The sequence below is a fragment of the Chroicocephalus ridibundus genome, chromosome 1 (genome assembly GCF_963924245.1).
Source record: "Chroicocephalus ridibundus chromosome 1, bChrRid1.1, whole genome shotgun sequence".
Classification (NCBI taxonomy): Eukaryota; Metazoa; Chordata; class Aves; order Charadriiformes; family Laridae; genus Chroicocephalus; species Chroicocephalus ridibundus.
The window spans coordinates 11,806,114-11,821,056 of NC_086284.1; the positions used below are offsets into that span (position 1 = coordinate 11,806,114).

Below are 14,943 nucleotides of genomic sequence, written 5' to 3' on the forward strand. Positions count from 1 at the left end.
ACCCAGTTTCAGCTGGGATTTTTATGGGGTAGTGGCATCCTAAATACTCCAGAGAGCTGCGTGGGAGTTTTCCTACAGATCGTGTTTTCCTTAGAAGAAACTTGCTGGACCTGAAAAGCTCCTTAATCTAGTGAAAAGGAGGTAGAATAGAGTCCTAAAGCTAGAAGTGTACATAAATACATTCAAGGTAGAAATCGGCTGCAAGCAGTTAAGAAACGGCAGTTATTGATCACAGCACGTTTAACCCAGGGAGGTGGTGGAAGTTTGGTCTTGGGTAGGAAACTTCCTGAAACTTCTAAATCTTGGAAGAAACAAAGTGTGTTAGTGCTTCCCTGGCTGTCCCAGGTGGTCAGGGGGGTGTCCCAGGTGGTCAGGGGGGTGTCCCAGGTGTTGGGGGGGGAGGGGGGGGATGTCCCACGTCGTCAGGGGGGTGTCCTGGGAATCGGGAGGGTGTCCCAGGTGGTCAGGAAAAGGCACAATTTCACTTCTACGTTTTCCCCAACCAGGATTTTGGAATTTCTGTGTTGAGAGATCTTAAGACGGATTTTTCTTTCTTCTTTCTAGTTAAGAAACTTTTTATTGACAAACTTAGGGCTTCATTACAGCATAGTATTTTATCTTAATAATATCTTACCGTAATACTAACAAGAAAAATCCTCGATGCCTTGAAAAAGTGAAAGTGGGGTGAGGTACAGCAGTAGGAAGATTGCATTTCTGCAAACCGGAGGTGTGGTGTTGACTGCAGGACGCATTTTGGTTTACTTCTTGCGTTGTGAGCGACGCGTTGATGCACATCGGCGTGTCGGGTCTTCCCGTGATCCGTGGCGTGGGCCGTTTCTGCCCTTTTACTCCTGCTCTTGCGCTTTTCCTTTTCTCTCCGTACACCACTTGTCACGTTGCTCTCAAGACCTGGAACATCTTTTTTTCCAATACTTTTAATTGCCGCTCTTCCCTTCGCTTACAGTCTTTTTCCTTCCCTGTGCCCTCCAAGATCCATGTTATCTTATCAACCCCCATCACTTGAAAAATTGGATTTTAATCTTCTGATCAGTTCATCAATTATAAAGTTTTCCATTTCTTATTCGTGTCCTGTTCCATTTGTATTTGCTTTTTCTTAGTTTATACAATACTTAGGGGTAGGATGCACGCGGTGTTTTCAAAGTGCTGTGTAAATATAGTTTTAAGTAACGTTCTAGTCGCTCACAACACCAGAATGACTGAATAAATGCTCAGGTGCAGCATTCGAAAGGGGGTTGGGAAACACAGTGGTTCTGTGCGTGATCCTGGCCTTGTTTATGTAGGACCAGACTCTCCGTCCCGTGGCGATGGGCAGCTGCGGGTTGAAAATTCCTGCCCAAACCACCTGTGGGTCAGGATGACGCTCACGAGTGGCTTTGTCTCCTGTGCTAGAGGGAAGCCTCTTGTCAGAGCTATTTATTCTGTTGTACGGCTGCTTAGAGAGGGCATAGCCTGAAGTATAGTTTAACGTCGGCTGAGAAAGGGTAGAAATCATTAAGGGATGGCAGAGAAAATCCCATGATACTCCCCAGATCCCTTAATTGCCGAGTTGCTTTTGCTCTCTCCCTGCTTCCGACAGGCCGGGGACCTGCCGTGCCTCTGTTTAGAGCTGCTGTGGCATCGCGGTTTCGCTTACGGTGTTGGATTTAGTTAGTGCTCCTCTTTTCCTTTCTCGTCACTCTGAGTGTCTGGCTGATAAAATACATTATTGGTTTTTAAAGGATAGTCTGAGACAGAGCCTAACCCTGGCGTTTGAGCCCGAGTTGTAAAACTACTAGAATCAGGCTTTTAGAACAGGTCTGTGCCTTCCCCTGCGTCCCCAGCAGCGTGGGCAGCAGGGCGAGGGGGGGATTCTGCCCCTCTGCTCCGCTCGGGGGAGACCCCCCTGCAGTGCTGCCTCCAGCTCTGGGGCCTCAGCACAGGAGAGACACGGAGCTGTTGGAGCGGGGCCAGAGGAGGCCCCGGAGATGCTGGGAGGGCTGGAGCCCCTCTGCTGGGAGGACGGGCTGAGAGAGCTGGGGGGGGTTCAGCCTGGAGAAGAGAAGGCTCCGCGGAGACCTTGGAGCCCCTTCCAGTCCCTCAAGGGGCTCCAGGAAAGCCGGGGAGGGACTCTGGATGAGGGAGGGGAGCCATGGGACGAGGGGGAAGGGGTTTCCACTGCAAGAGGGGAGATTGAGCTGAGATCTCGGGCAGAAATTCCTGGCTGTGAGGGTGGTGAGCCCCTGGCCCAGGTTGCCCAGAGAAGCTGTGGCTGCCCCATCCCTGGAGGGGTTCAAGGCCAGGTTGGCCGGGGCTTGGAGCAAGCTGGGCTGGTGGGAGGTGTCCCTGCCCAGGGCAGGGGGTGGCACTGGGTGGCCTTTAAGGTCCCTTCCCACCAAAACCATTCTATGATTCCTGCAGGCGTGAAAAGCAGCTTTGAGATGACACTGGGGGTCTGATGGGGACACGTTTCTGATGCCCCTGGTCAAACAAGTGCTTTTCCTACCTCCCACTACTTCTGTTCCTGGTCATACGTGTGAGCTAAAAAGCTGTTTCTGCCCCCTAATTATCCAAAAATGTAAAGATTTTGACGCTCTTACGAGGTGTTGGATTTGATAAAGCCTCGGTGAGCGTGGCTCTACCAGCGCCGCTGAAGCAGGAGATCAGATTGTCACAGCAAAGGATGCCACCGCTGCCCATCTTCACACTGGAGTGTGCTGCAGTGATTTTTTTCCAAAATAAAGACCTCTGGATATGGAAGGCCAAAAGGAGAGGGAAGCTGAGGGCTTCAGGGCCGGGCTGTGCAGGGTGAGAGGTGGCTGTTGGTGTGGGGACACGGAGGGACCTCACAGGACAAGCCCTGTGGGCAGTTTCCTTGAGCAAGGGCTTTGCTTTTGCCAACCTGCACCCATGAGCCATCGTGCAAGCGTACGAGGAGATGAGACCTTCTTTTCTGGTCTTGCTCTCCTTTGCTCAGTGCTTGGCTCTCATCCTGTCCGCTCTGTCATCTTTCCGCCAAAGCCATTTAGCTCTCTGGAGCGAGCTGGAAGATGTTTCTCATATTTGCAAGACAACTCATTGTTGACATTTCCAAAGCGCGTCTCTGCGCTCGGCAGCCATGCAGCCCGCGCAGCCAGCAGGAAATGGGCATTTTCTCCCCTCGGCTGTTGGAAAGGGCGCGAGGGAGATGGATGATGTTGGGCCAGAAGCGGTGCGAGGTGGTGGCCGTCGGCAGCGGTGACGTCCAGCGCGGTGCCGGGGCTGCTGCCGGAAGCCAGAGCTCAGCCCGTGCTAAGCAAAGACGGCAGCTGATAAATTAAAGCATAGCAAACCCCACTCTGTCCTATTAAAAAAATCCGCTGCATGGTTTTCTTTGCTGTCGCACCATTGCTGTAAGTGCAACAAAACTACGTGGCAAAAGCAGAAGCTTCTTTTCCAAAGGTTTCCTTGTTTTCCTGTGCATCAGCTCCAAAAATATTCCGCAAATCCGGAGGTGAGGCAGGGAAGGGGAAGAGTTTGCCTGGGGCTGTTGCGCCCGCTCCACCTCCTTCCGCACATCACCTTCTCAAGCTGTTACAACCGTTCTCTTACAGCATTTCTCCATCTTCACTTTTTTTTTTTAATTGATGCTGACCTGTTCCCCAGGTCCGGAGGCGGGGAGGCTTTCGGAGCGTGGTGCCAGACTTGGAGCTGAATTCAGTATTTTGGGGGGTTGGGCATGCGGCGAGGATGAACGTACTTTGTTGGGAGTTTGGAGACAGCAACATCGCTCGGATGACAGAAAACAGAGTGATTTCACTTGGCGTCTGCCAGCGCTTTGGGTGTTGCCTCTCCAAGGATCTCAGGTGCTTCTGGTGACATTGCCAAAGGCACCATCTGGGGCTGCTCCTCTCTCTGGTGGCCTCGTTGCGTGTTTGTCTCTCGTGAGCTGGAAGCACGGCCTTAAAATCAACCACCCTGAGATGTTTGTTGTCAGAGGCTGCTGTTGGGAACGCACCGGTCCCTCTGCACCCTGTGGGGGGGTCAGTTAAGGCTAAAAGTGTGGCAACCCGTCATGTCTGTGCTGAATCTTTAACAGCCCATCATGTGTAGAACTAGCCAAAATAATCACACAGGTGGCCAGGTAGGGGCTGAGGACCTGCAGGATGGTCTGGAGTATCCCAGGGGGATTATTTCTTGTCTAATTATCCACAGGATGAAACATCCCCGCCCCAGCTCACTGCACACCTCATAGCAAGGTGTTCAAACTCTGCAGAGGTTTTCCCTCTGCTGAGGGTGGTAGGATGGGGTACGTCAGGTGAAGTTATGCTCTTGTTCATGATTTTAGGTGCTTAGCAAAAATATTAAGCCGCTTGCTTGTTCTCTGCCTCTCCTACAGTGTATAACTGGACGGTTGACGAGGTGGTTCAGTGGCTCATTACCTACGTGGAGCTGCCGCAGTACGAGGAGACCTTCAGAAAGCTGCAGCTGAGTGGACACGCCATGCCCAGGTCAGTGCTGGCTGCCTTGTCTGGTGTTCTTCTGGGGTGTGTGCCAGGGAGGAAAACCTATCTCAGGTGGCTCATAACATGGTGTGCGGTTCCTGGGTGTGGACGGAGCCATGTCTGACTCCGGTTCCCTCCCGGTTGTGTTGGGAGGCTTCGGCTTTGCCATGGTCCTCTCTGCAGGAGGTGAATAGAATCATAGAATCATGGAATTTTCGAGGTTGGAAGGGACCTTTCAGATCATCGAGTCCAACCATCAACCCAACACTGACAAACCCACCACTGAGTAGAATCATAGAATTGCCCGGGTTGGGAGGGACCTTTCAGAGATCAGTGATTGAACTCAAAGCAAGCGTGTGGCTGCTGTGGGTGAAAGCAGGGCCTGCCGCCCGAATTGTGCGGTGGTGACCACTGTCCTGGCTGGTTTTGGTGCTCGGCTTTACCTGCTGACGCCGGGAGTTGCGTGTTTAGAGCTAAAACCCTGAACTGAGCCGTGTCCTGGCTCTGCCGCAGTCTCCCTTGGTCACCGCAGCCCCATCGCGGAGCTGCTCTGTCGTTGCTCTTCGTCCCCAGCGAAGCAGCATCCCTGCTTTCCAGAGTGCATCTGGGTCCCCAGTTCAAGGGTTACTGGTTCTGTGTCTCTGGTATGTGCTGGTGTTAATTCACACCCCTTGATGCTCCGGCAAAGGAGCCTTGCGTTCCTCAAGAGAAACTCTGGCTTGAGTTGGCCTAAACTCCAAACAGGCTTGAAAAAACTCGGTGCAGCTTTTTGGTTAAAGGTTATTGTCAGTGAACAGGGGCCTGTAAACCGACTGGGAAGGAGGGGTTAACTGGGAATAAAATAAGGTTTTCGAGGCAGTGCGTGGTGGGCCCACGTTTCTTTAAGTGAGAAATACGGTCTTGTGGTCTGTGAAATAAGATGTCAGAGGCTAGCAATACAGGCTGGGCTAAAAAAATATTAGTGATTGGTAGGACAGCAAAAGATCGGTTTTCTTAGGAAAACAGTGACTTCGGTTGTCAGGATTGATGAAATAGGCATGGCCTTGGCATTCCCTTCTCTCTCCCAGTGAAGCCGAAGGCACTGCTGCTTAACTCTTTCACAGAGATATCCTGTATCAGAGATGACAATATTTGAGGGATTTCTTTTATCCTGATCGCCGAAGCGGGCAGCGTTCAGGTCCTGCTCGTTTCATTTCCCCTCCTGTAGCCTCCATGTTACCAATTTTTGGTCAGTTGTGAATCCAGATGGATATGACTACGCCAACTTCTCTTTTTTTTATATATATATTTCTTTTTTTTTTAATTTTTTTTTTTACAGGCTAGCGGTGAACAACGCCACCATGATGGGAAGCGTTCTGAAAATGACGGATCGGAGCCACCGGCAGAAGCTGCAGCTGAAGGCTCTGGACACGGTGCTGTTCGGGCCCCCGCTCTGTGAGTAACAGCGACGGCAGCTCCTTTGGCTGTTCGTCGGGGGAATCTGCGTCCGCTGAGCGTTGAGCAGCAGAGGTGGATCGGTGTGAGCCGCACTCTGCCCTGCGCAGCCTCCCCTCCGTGCCTTGTCCCTGGCGCAGTTCCCCTGGAACAGGGTTTATGGGATTAGCCCTGTAGCCTGGAGGCGTCCTACCCGCTGGGATTGCGCATCCGTCTCCCGCTTCCCTGCTCTTTGTTTCCCGGCTCTTCCTGCCGGGTTCCCCGTGTCCCAGGGGTAAAACCGTCCCCTTCTCCCTGTTGGTGGTGGGGTTTGCCGCTGCCCTGGGGGTGGTTCATAATAGCGATGGGGGCTGGACGGGAATTTCGGATGGATGAGAAGGAGAGACTGGGTTCCTTTGATGCCGATTACAGGCATCAAAGGTTGGCTCCATCTCCAAGCCCTCTGATGCTTATCTCCAGGGCGCTCCTTTTGCATTCGTTCCGTCTGGCTCATGTCTGCTGTCTTTATTAAAGGTACCTTTGTCTCTCTCCCTCTTACTCATGCCTTTCTCATGAGCTTGAGATGCTTTCGTGATCCGAGACCTTGCTGGATCTGGGCCTGTTTCGGCTCGGCATCCTGCAGATGAGATGGATTTTTAAGGCAGTGTTTGAGCCCTCTCACGCAGTGCTGCTCTCTCCTTAGTTGTCATGTGTCCCCTCTGCGGGAGGCTTAAAACGAATACGAAAGGTTCTTTCTTACGCGGGTGCAAATGCAATAGTCTGGGCACAAGTTCTGGCTCAGGAACGGCTCGGATCACTGACGTGGTGTGTCACCATCGAAAATACCACTTTCCATGGATTTTTTTAAGCATCTGCTAGTGTCTGCGGCTGGAATAGCAGATTGGATGTACCTTTATTCTGTGGGAGAGGGATGTGCGCACGATCTAATGGAGAAGTTTGGGATTTTTGGCTTTTTTTTTTTTCCAGCCTTCCCTCTCTGGGCTGCCCAGCGCTTGGCCAGTGGGAAGCAACAAGACGCTTCCATTATTTCTTCAATTATTATTTAAAAGTCCAACTGTTAGTGCCGTCATTTCTTGTTGTCAGTCTGTGTCCACGTTCCTGAGAAAAGGTGCAGTGAGGCAAATCCTGGGAAAACTGCGTGGAATAAATTTACGAGGCTTGGCAGAGATATAAGCTAAGTGATTTAGGAGCCTAGTTTGTACAAACAGCTGGTTTTGCTTCCAGTAATTAAAAAGCATATATTAATTCAGGCATGGTTGGCTTTTTTATTTGTAGTTGGCCTGTGTCACAAGCGAAGCTGCCACGGCGGGCGGTGGCGACGTGGGGGGCGAGAGCTGATGGCTCCAGCCTGGGGGCTCCTCTCTTGGAAGGGGAGTTTTTCAGGCAGTTCTGGGATGCTCGGCAAATGGCAAAGTGAATGACTTGTAATGGTTGGAGATCAAGGGCCGTGCTCCCCGTTGGAGGCGTTCCCTGCGGCTCTCCGGGCACTGGAGCGTGACCTTCCTGCAGTCAGCCGTCCGCATCGGGTTGTGGCAGGTCAGTTTGGTACGGGCTTTGGATCTCCGTACGTAGCAGGTGTGTGAACGGAGGAAACACCCTTTCGATTTTTAGCTGAAGTAGAGATTTAACGCTTCTTAGAAGGTGCTGTTTGCTATTTTCTGGTTAGCTGGATGGGTTTGTCTCCAGTTCATACAGGCTGGTGAGAAGTTGTTTATCTCAAACTGATTCCTTATGGAATGGGTTGCGAAACGGCAGTTTTCGACAGCCTTTATCAATCAGCAGTTTCGGGAAGCACGCGGTGACCTTTTGAGCTGCAGCAGCAGCGTTCGCACAGGGACAGATTTAGTGGTTTCAGCGACGTGCCCGTTACGTCTCTTCTCCAACGGTCAGTGAGGTGGTCTCCTGTCATCACCGCCGTGAGGGAGGGAAGCTGCTGGCAGTGGGGCTGGGTCGCAGGTGCAGGATCTCAAGGGTTTGTCTGCTCTCTTGGCAAGGGTTTGTCTTCTCTCTTCAAGTTACTTTCTGTTCACCACCGGTATAAAAGCATTGTGGCCAACAGGGCGAGGGGTGGATTTTGTCCCTCTGCTCTGCTTGGGGGAGACCCTACCTGGAGTGCTGTGTCCAGCTTTGGAGTCCCCAACATCAGAAGGACATGGAGCTGTTGGCATGGGGCCAGACGAGGCCCCAGAGATGCTGGGGGGGCTGGAGCCCCTCTGCTCTGAGGACAGGCTGAGAGAGTTGGGGGGGTTCAGCCTGGAGAAGAGAAGGCTCCGCGGAGACCTTGGAGCGCCTTCCAGTCCCTCAAGGGGCTCCAGGAAAGCTGGGGAGGGACTCTGGATGAGGGAGGGGAGCCATGGGACAAGGGGGAAGGGTTTTCCGCTGCAAGAGGCGAGATTGGGCTGAGTTCTCGGGCAGAAATTCTTGGCTGTGAGGGCGGTGAGCCCCTGGCCCAGGTTGCCCAGAGAAGCTGTGGCTGCCCCATCCCTGGAGGGGTTCAAGGCCAGGTTGGATGAGGCTTTGAGCAGCATGGTCTAGTGGGAGGTGTCCCTGCCCAGGGCAGGGGGGTGGAATGAGATGATCTTTAAGGTCCCTTCTAACCCAAAGCATTCTGTGATTCCGTGATTAAAATAAACTCAGCTTGGATTGGAGCCCCAGGACTGCTTCCTGCAGACCCATAAAACCAGAGACATCTCCTTGTGGGTGGGGATCGTAGCACGTGTTCCAAGGGATGGTTCCTCTCCGCCGCATGAAGCTGGGTGATGCTTTTCCCCATCCCAGGACAAGAAAGCTTCTTCTCTGATGTCTCCTGTAATTTCCTGCAGAGGCTTCAGGTAGTTGAGTGGGTGCCTGGCCTGTTTCCGTGCTGGTCCGCAGGCTCCTGTAGCGCCACGAGCTCGGATTTCCCATGCCAGGCTCCAGACACACCATCTCCTTCTTCAAACAGGTCTGACTGCTTGCAGGGTGGCAGCTCTGTAATTAATCCATTTGCGAAGGAGTATGGTAAAACTCTCATTGAAGCAAGATGAAGTGATTGCTGCTTCTGTGTCCCGCTGGTGTCCTGTTCCTCTGGTTCAGGGGTTTATCCAGCAGGAAATACCACCGCTTCAGGTGAAAGAGGAGAGGGGAATTTAAGAAAACAAGCAGTAAAATTCAAAACAATAGATATTTTTGGTGAAAAGTGAATTTAAATTTTTATTCCTTATAGCTCTCAAGTGATGGAGACTGAGACGTAATGTCTCTTCACAGGTGGGTCAAGGCACCGCTTGTGGTACCATTTGGGGTTAAAAGACAGAGAAAACGCCGTGCGCCGAGTGACCCATCCCGCTGGCTTCTCCTGGCCCCCTCTCCAAAGGCCATTGAAGTGGGACCTGTGTGTTGCCTGTGGGGTTTCAGGAGAGGTTTCCGTAGCTCCCCTTCCCAGCACAGATCTCCACCAGACGTAGTGTGTTCCGTGGCTGGGCACAACCCATGGCGGTTTGCCAAGCTGCTGCCTGACCAGTGCCTGCCCCGGGCTCTGCCAGGGGGTCTGCCCGGCTCCGGGGACCAGCCGAGCACCCTGACACCCATCACCCTGGTTTCGGTGCCTCCCTCTCTGTATGGGCCCCACCGCACTGTGGGACGGGGTCCCTGCCACCCCCCCAGCCCCTCTCGTTTGCGGCCATCATTAGCCGTCATCCCGAGCGTTACCCTGTGTTTATTGACCGTCTGTGCCTGGGTTAACAGAAGCACAAGGACCAGGTGCCTGGACAAGGAGACGTTTCCCAGACGGGAGGTGGCACTTATTGGAGGTTTCGTAATGAACTGACCTTTTTTGGCTTTTCATTAAGCATTTATTCCTTGGTGCCCACTCTCCGGGGTGGATGAAGCCAGCTTTCCTTTGGTATAGCTTCCAATATAACCGTTTGTTTCCCTTTACTATAATTAAAAGTGTATTTGACAAGTACTTTGAGATCCGCTGAATCATTATTTGTTTAAAGCAATAGAATTTCTTAACCAAATACCAGATTAATTTATCGCTGTGAGATTTACCATCCACTTTAAATATTTACCGTTAACTGGATTGTGTTTAGATAACCTGCACCTAGACAGAAAAGCAGCTCTGTCCCATTAATAGACTTCATAGGGTCCGTTAGCGTTATCGTATAGTTTTCTCAGCCCGTGTGCCGGCAGCACGCGGTTGATCAGCTGGGGCTTTGGCTTTGGGTTCTCCTCAAGGAGCAAGAGCTCTGAACTTGAGAAGCCAAGAGATGGGTAACAGGGAAATCTGGCTGGTGTTACGGCGTCCTACTGCCCGTGAAAATCAGCACATTTGTAAAAGTTTCTTTACATAAGTCAACAGCTTCACCAAGGGCAAATCGTGCCTGACAAATTTGGTGGCCTTCTACGATGGCATTACAGTGTTGGTGGAGAAGGGAAGAGCAACAGAGCTACCTGGACCTGTGCAAGGCATTTGACACTGTCCTGCATGACATCTCTAAATTGGAGACATGGATTTGATGGATGGACCACTCGGTGGATAAGGAATTGGCTGGATGGTTGCACTTAAATCGTTGTGGTCAATGGCTTGATGTCCCAGTGGTGACCAGTGATGAGTGGCGTTCCTCAGGGGTTGGTACTGGGACTGGTGCCCCATCCCTGGAGGGGTTCAAGGCCGGGTTGGACGGGGCTTGGAGCAAGCTGGGCTGGTGGGAGGTGTCCCTGCCCAGGGCAGGGGGTGGCACTGGATGGCCTTTAAGGTCCATTCCCACCCAAGCCATTCTGCGATTCTATGAAAATCTGTCTGGTGTTATGGTGTCCTTTTGACAGTGAAAATCAGCACATTTCCGAAAGTTGCTTTACATAATTATCTTGTGCGTCCACCAGCAACAAAAGAGTGTAAAGGACTCAGAAAGGACTGGCGCTTAGTAGTGACAGAAGAATTCTAGGTGCCATCAGGGGAATGTGTCGAGCTCTTAGCTTGGTTTTTGGGTTTTTTAAGAACGGAGGCATTTTTGTATTTAGTTTTCCTGCTGTGACGCTTATGGCAGCTGCCACCAGGCCGCTTTGGAGGGAACCTGCCTGTCCCGGAGGCGCACCCGGAGGTGTCTCCTCTTCCCTGCCTTGTGCCTGAAAACGCCCGCTGCTGAGCAAGGACGGTGGTGTCACTTGTCCCATTAATCCACATCGGGAAATGAAAAAATTAGTAATTCCTATGTGTGTTTTTTCTGATGTTTCAACCTGAACGTAAATAATGGGTATAGAATGTATTGAGTGTGTGGATTTTCTCTTATTTTTCGCAATGCTTATGTCAGGTGCTGTAAAATTGCTGGTTTTCTCATAACCCATCCTGCTTCTAGTCCCAAAGGAAAACTTCGGGAAACTTTTCCTTTAAAAACAGAGGCTTTGAATTTGCGTCTTTCATGATGGGACTTTTTTACTTAAAAAAACCTGAGGTTTTAAGTTTTGCTATTGTACAGGTTTTTACCTTGCTGCGTTAAAACAAACCAAGGCAGTGCTGCACACCTGAGGTGACATTAATAGTCCTGCCGTCAATGCCTAACAACTGTTGTCTTTGGCAGAATTGTGTCTGTTCTCCCTTCTTTCCTCTAAAAAGAAAAGGAAAAAGGTACGGACATCGGTTTTCCGTGATGTACGTTGCTTTTTCCCAGGGCTTTCCCAAGCTTTTCCGGATGGCGGGTGCTGGTGCTGGGAGCGAAGGGGTGCAAGGGCGCGGGAGCAGCGGAGGCCACCAGTGAGGAGGGAGAAGAGGCTGTGCCAGCCCGGCTGCGGGCGAGGGAGCAACACAGCGTGATTTAAGTTGTAATAAACCGGCTGAAAACAATCCCAGCTTCGGTTGTAAAACCTCTGCTCCGGAGCCTCGCTGTGCCGGCAGCCTCTGTCACGGGGCGTTAGATATAGAAGGTAAATAACTGAAATAACATGGAGTTCTGGTACGACAAGTTGAAAAGCTGCCAGAAAATTGAGAGCAGAAAGATTTAGGTTGTGTTGCCCCGGGGACACACCACCCCCAGGGGTGACCCCATGGCAGCCGCAGGAGCAGGAGCCTTGGCGGGGGGTCAGAGGGAGAAGCGGTGCCAGCCGCGTCGGGAGAGCCCGATCCCGCCCCTCCTCGCGCAGGCAGCGGTGACGGACGGATGGTACGCATGGAAAAACGCCGGCTTTTTCTGCTTGACGTAGGTCTTTGGGCAGTGAGCGCAGCAGTGGGTCAGGGAGCTGAACGTCCCCCGGTTGTTCTGACCCACAGTGTGTGGGGAGCCCGGGGCTGGCCAGAAGAACTGCTGCAGGGCAGGACAGCCCACCTCGGCTCTCCACGGGTGGCTGGGCTCCACAAGAACCATCCCAGAAAAAGGTATTTTATTCCAGAACACCTCTCCTGCCATTACTTGCAGGCTTTCCCACTGTTCTGCCTCCCAAAGGCACTCGTTACCCTGGAGAAGGGCGACTTGTCCTGCAGCAGTTATTCTCGCCGGCTCCTGAACGCAGAAACAGAAGTTCTGTCCCTTCCTCATGGGACAATTCCCCCGTGATTTTCAGTGATTGAAGAGTTCCTGTGTCTTTTATAGACTGGGAGGTTGGTGGTGCCTGTCTGATGCGCACGGTTGCGCATGGCAGCGGTGTGACACCACGGGGATCAAACCAAGCATGGCTCCTGCAACATGGGCGTTTAATGGAGCTGCACCGATGGCATGTGGCGCGCATGGATGGAGCACAGCTTTGGGTTTGGGACCAACCACAGCCTGGGCTGCATCCCCAGCAGCGTGGGCAGCAGGGCGAGGGGGGGGATTCTGCCCCTCTGCTCCACTCGGGGGAGACCCCCCTGCAGTGCTGCCTCCAGCTCTGGGGCCTCAGCACAGGAGAGACACGGAGCTGTTGGAGCGGGGCCAGAGGAGGCCCCGGAGATGCTGGGAGGGCTGGAGCCCCTCTGCTGGGAGGACGGGCTGAGAGAGTTGGGGGGGTTCAGCCTGGAGAAGAGAAGGCTCCGCGGAGACCTTGGAGCCCCTTCCAGTCCCTCAAGGGGCTCCAGGAAAGCTGGGGAGGGACTCTGGATGAGGGAGGGGAGCCATGGGACGAGGGGGAAGGGGTTTCCACTGCAAGAGGCGAGATTGGGCTGAGATCTCGGGCAGAAATTCTCGGCTGTGAGGGCGGTGAGCCCCTGGCCCAGGTTGCCCAGAGAAGCTGTGGCTGCCCCATCCCTGGAGGGGTTCAAGGCCAGGTTGGCCGGGGCTTGGAGCAAGCTGGGCTGGTGGGAGGTGTCCCTGTCCAGGGCAGGGGGTGGCACTGGGTGGCCTTTAAGGTCCCTTCCTGCCAAATCCATTCTCTGGTTCTATGTGGGCCTGGGAGCGTGTGGCACCTGGGTCGGGCTCACCTGGGGCTGTCGGTGCATCACTGTGCTACGACCTCGATTCCCAGTCTGTGAAGCAGAAGCAGTAACTGGGATTTGAATGAATCCTTTCAGTTGTGTTGGCACTTGGAAGGAAATAAGAGCTATTAATTGAGCCCAGGAGACATGTTGCATCCAACTCCAAATGGTTGTGTCATGGCAGCGCTAATGTGTGAAGCGGCTGGTACAAAGGTAATGGCCGTCATTAACGGCACCTTGGGGTGCGAGCAGAGCTGTCAACTGGTTCCGCACGTTCCACTGCCACTGCCGGCAAACGCTGAGAAAAACCTCCAAGATTTTCACTAAAATGTGATTTGAGCTGTTTAGAAACTGTAATAATCAATTTGCCAAATTGCCGGCCCTTCTGTTAGCAATTTCGGAAATGGATGGGGGCGTGGTTGGGTTGTCCTGGGGTGGCTTGGGGGGGGGGGTGGACATTGTGCACGGCGAGACAGTGTGTGTTCTGGAAGGGGACTTTGTGAAACGCCGCCCGGGGAGACCCCGCTTCCTCACTATCCAACCTGCTTTCTGCTTGCATTTTTGAGCAGGTTAATGGTCCTGACAGCTACATTTGAGGAAAAATAATTGGCAGTTTGTGGCAAATACTGGGGTGCTTTGGCGAAGTTCAGTATAGAATCGTAGAATCAAAGACTGGTTCGGGTTGGAAGGGACCTTAAAGATCACCATGTTCCAAGAAAGTGCAAAATGTACAAATATTTGGTAGTTTGTGGCAAATACTGTGGGGTTTTTTTTGGTGAAGCTTACTACAAAGTGTAAGAGCTTTTACTTTTTCTTTTGTCCTTTCCCCCCTCCTCTTTATCTTCCTGAAGCCCATTTGGAAGGTGCAGGACATCGTCCTGCAGCCGTTCTGCGCTGGGAGGTGACGTGCTCGGCACCGTGGGCTGAATGGGAAATATCCCCAGAGCCATGCAAACAGTGGGTAGAATAGTTAAGCTTCAGATTAACTGGGTTTTTTTACCGTTCTGTGAATCACTGATGTGGCGGCACTGACCGAGGCAGCGATGGCAGCCCTGGTGCTGGTTGCCATTGGTGGGAAGAGGCAAGTTCCTTGCTCAAAGCAGCCGAATAACTCCCGTGGTCTGGGGAACCCTTTAATTCTTTTTGGAGAAGAGCTGCAGAGAAAACCCAGTTTGGCTGAATTCAGCCTTTGTCACCCAGAGAATTTCTTCCCAGTAATGAAGAACTGAATTCTTCTGATCGACCTCTACCTTACAAAGGAAAGTTCTAGGAAGTGAAAAGGCACCATTCACATCCTGGCTGAGTTTTCCTTAGACTTTCCTTATCCGCGTGTCTCAAGTGAAAGCTGCCGGAGGGGAAGGACGTTCATCAAGTGCTTGTGTGGTGGAGCTGAGAACGGTTGGGGCTGGGAACGGCAGCGGGAGGTGAATCAGCTCGAGGTGGGGCTGGCAGGTATCACCCGAACTTGCCTTCGCTCCGGGCACTGTGCTGGGCAAGGCAGGTAATGGTAATGGTGGAGCAAACTGGAACGGAGAGAAACGCTGTAATAGCCGTGGGTGGGTGGAAGACAAACCATGCGAACAAGTCAGCCTCGCAACCTTCTCAAAACGCAAAATAAAAAGGGATTCAAAATTACGTATCTGCAGCAACTTGCCAGAACCTGCTCCT

General features: G+C 52.4%; 1 protein-coding gene across 10 annotated transcripts in view; it reads left to right on the top strand.

Moving 5' to 3' along the window:
• STIM1 (stromal interaction molecule 1) overlaps positions 1 to 14,943 on the top strand; it is a 111,239-nt gene that overhangs the window by 55,620 nt on the left and 40,676 nt on the right. For all 10 annotated transcript variants that reach the window (XM_063328460.1, XM_063328465.1, XM_063328535.1 and 7 more), the window contains 2 exons: positions 4,376 to 4,487; positions 5,800 to 5,915. In XM_063328460.1, the coding sequence (XP_063184530.1) occupies positions 4,376 to 4,487; positions 5,800 to 5,915 (228 nt within the window). The remainder of the gene's footprint in view (positions 1 to 4,375; positions 4,488 to 5,799; positions 5,916 to 14,943) is intronic.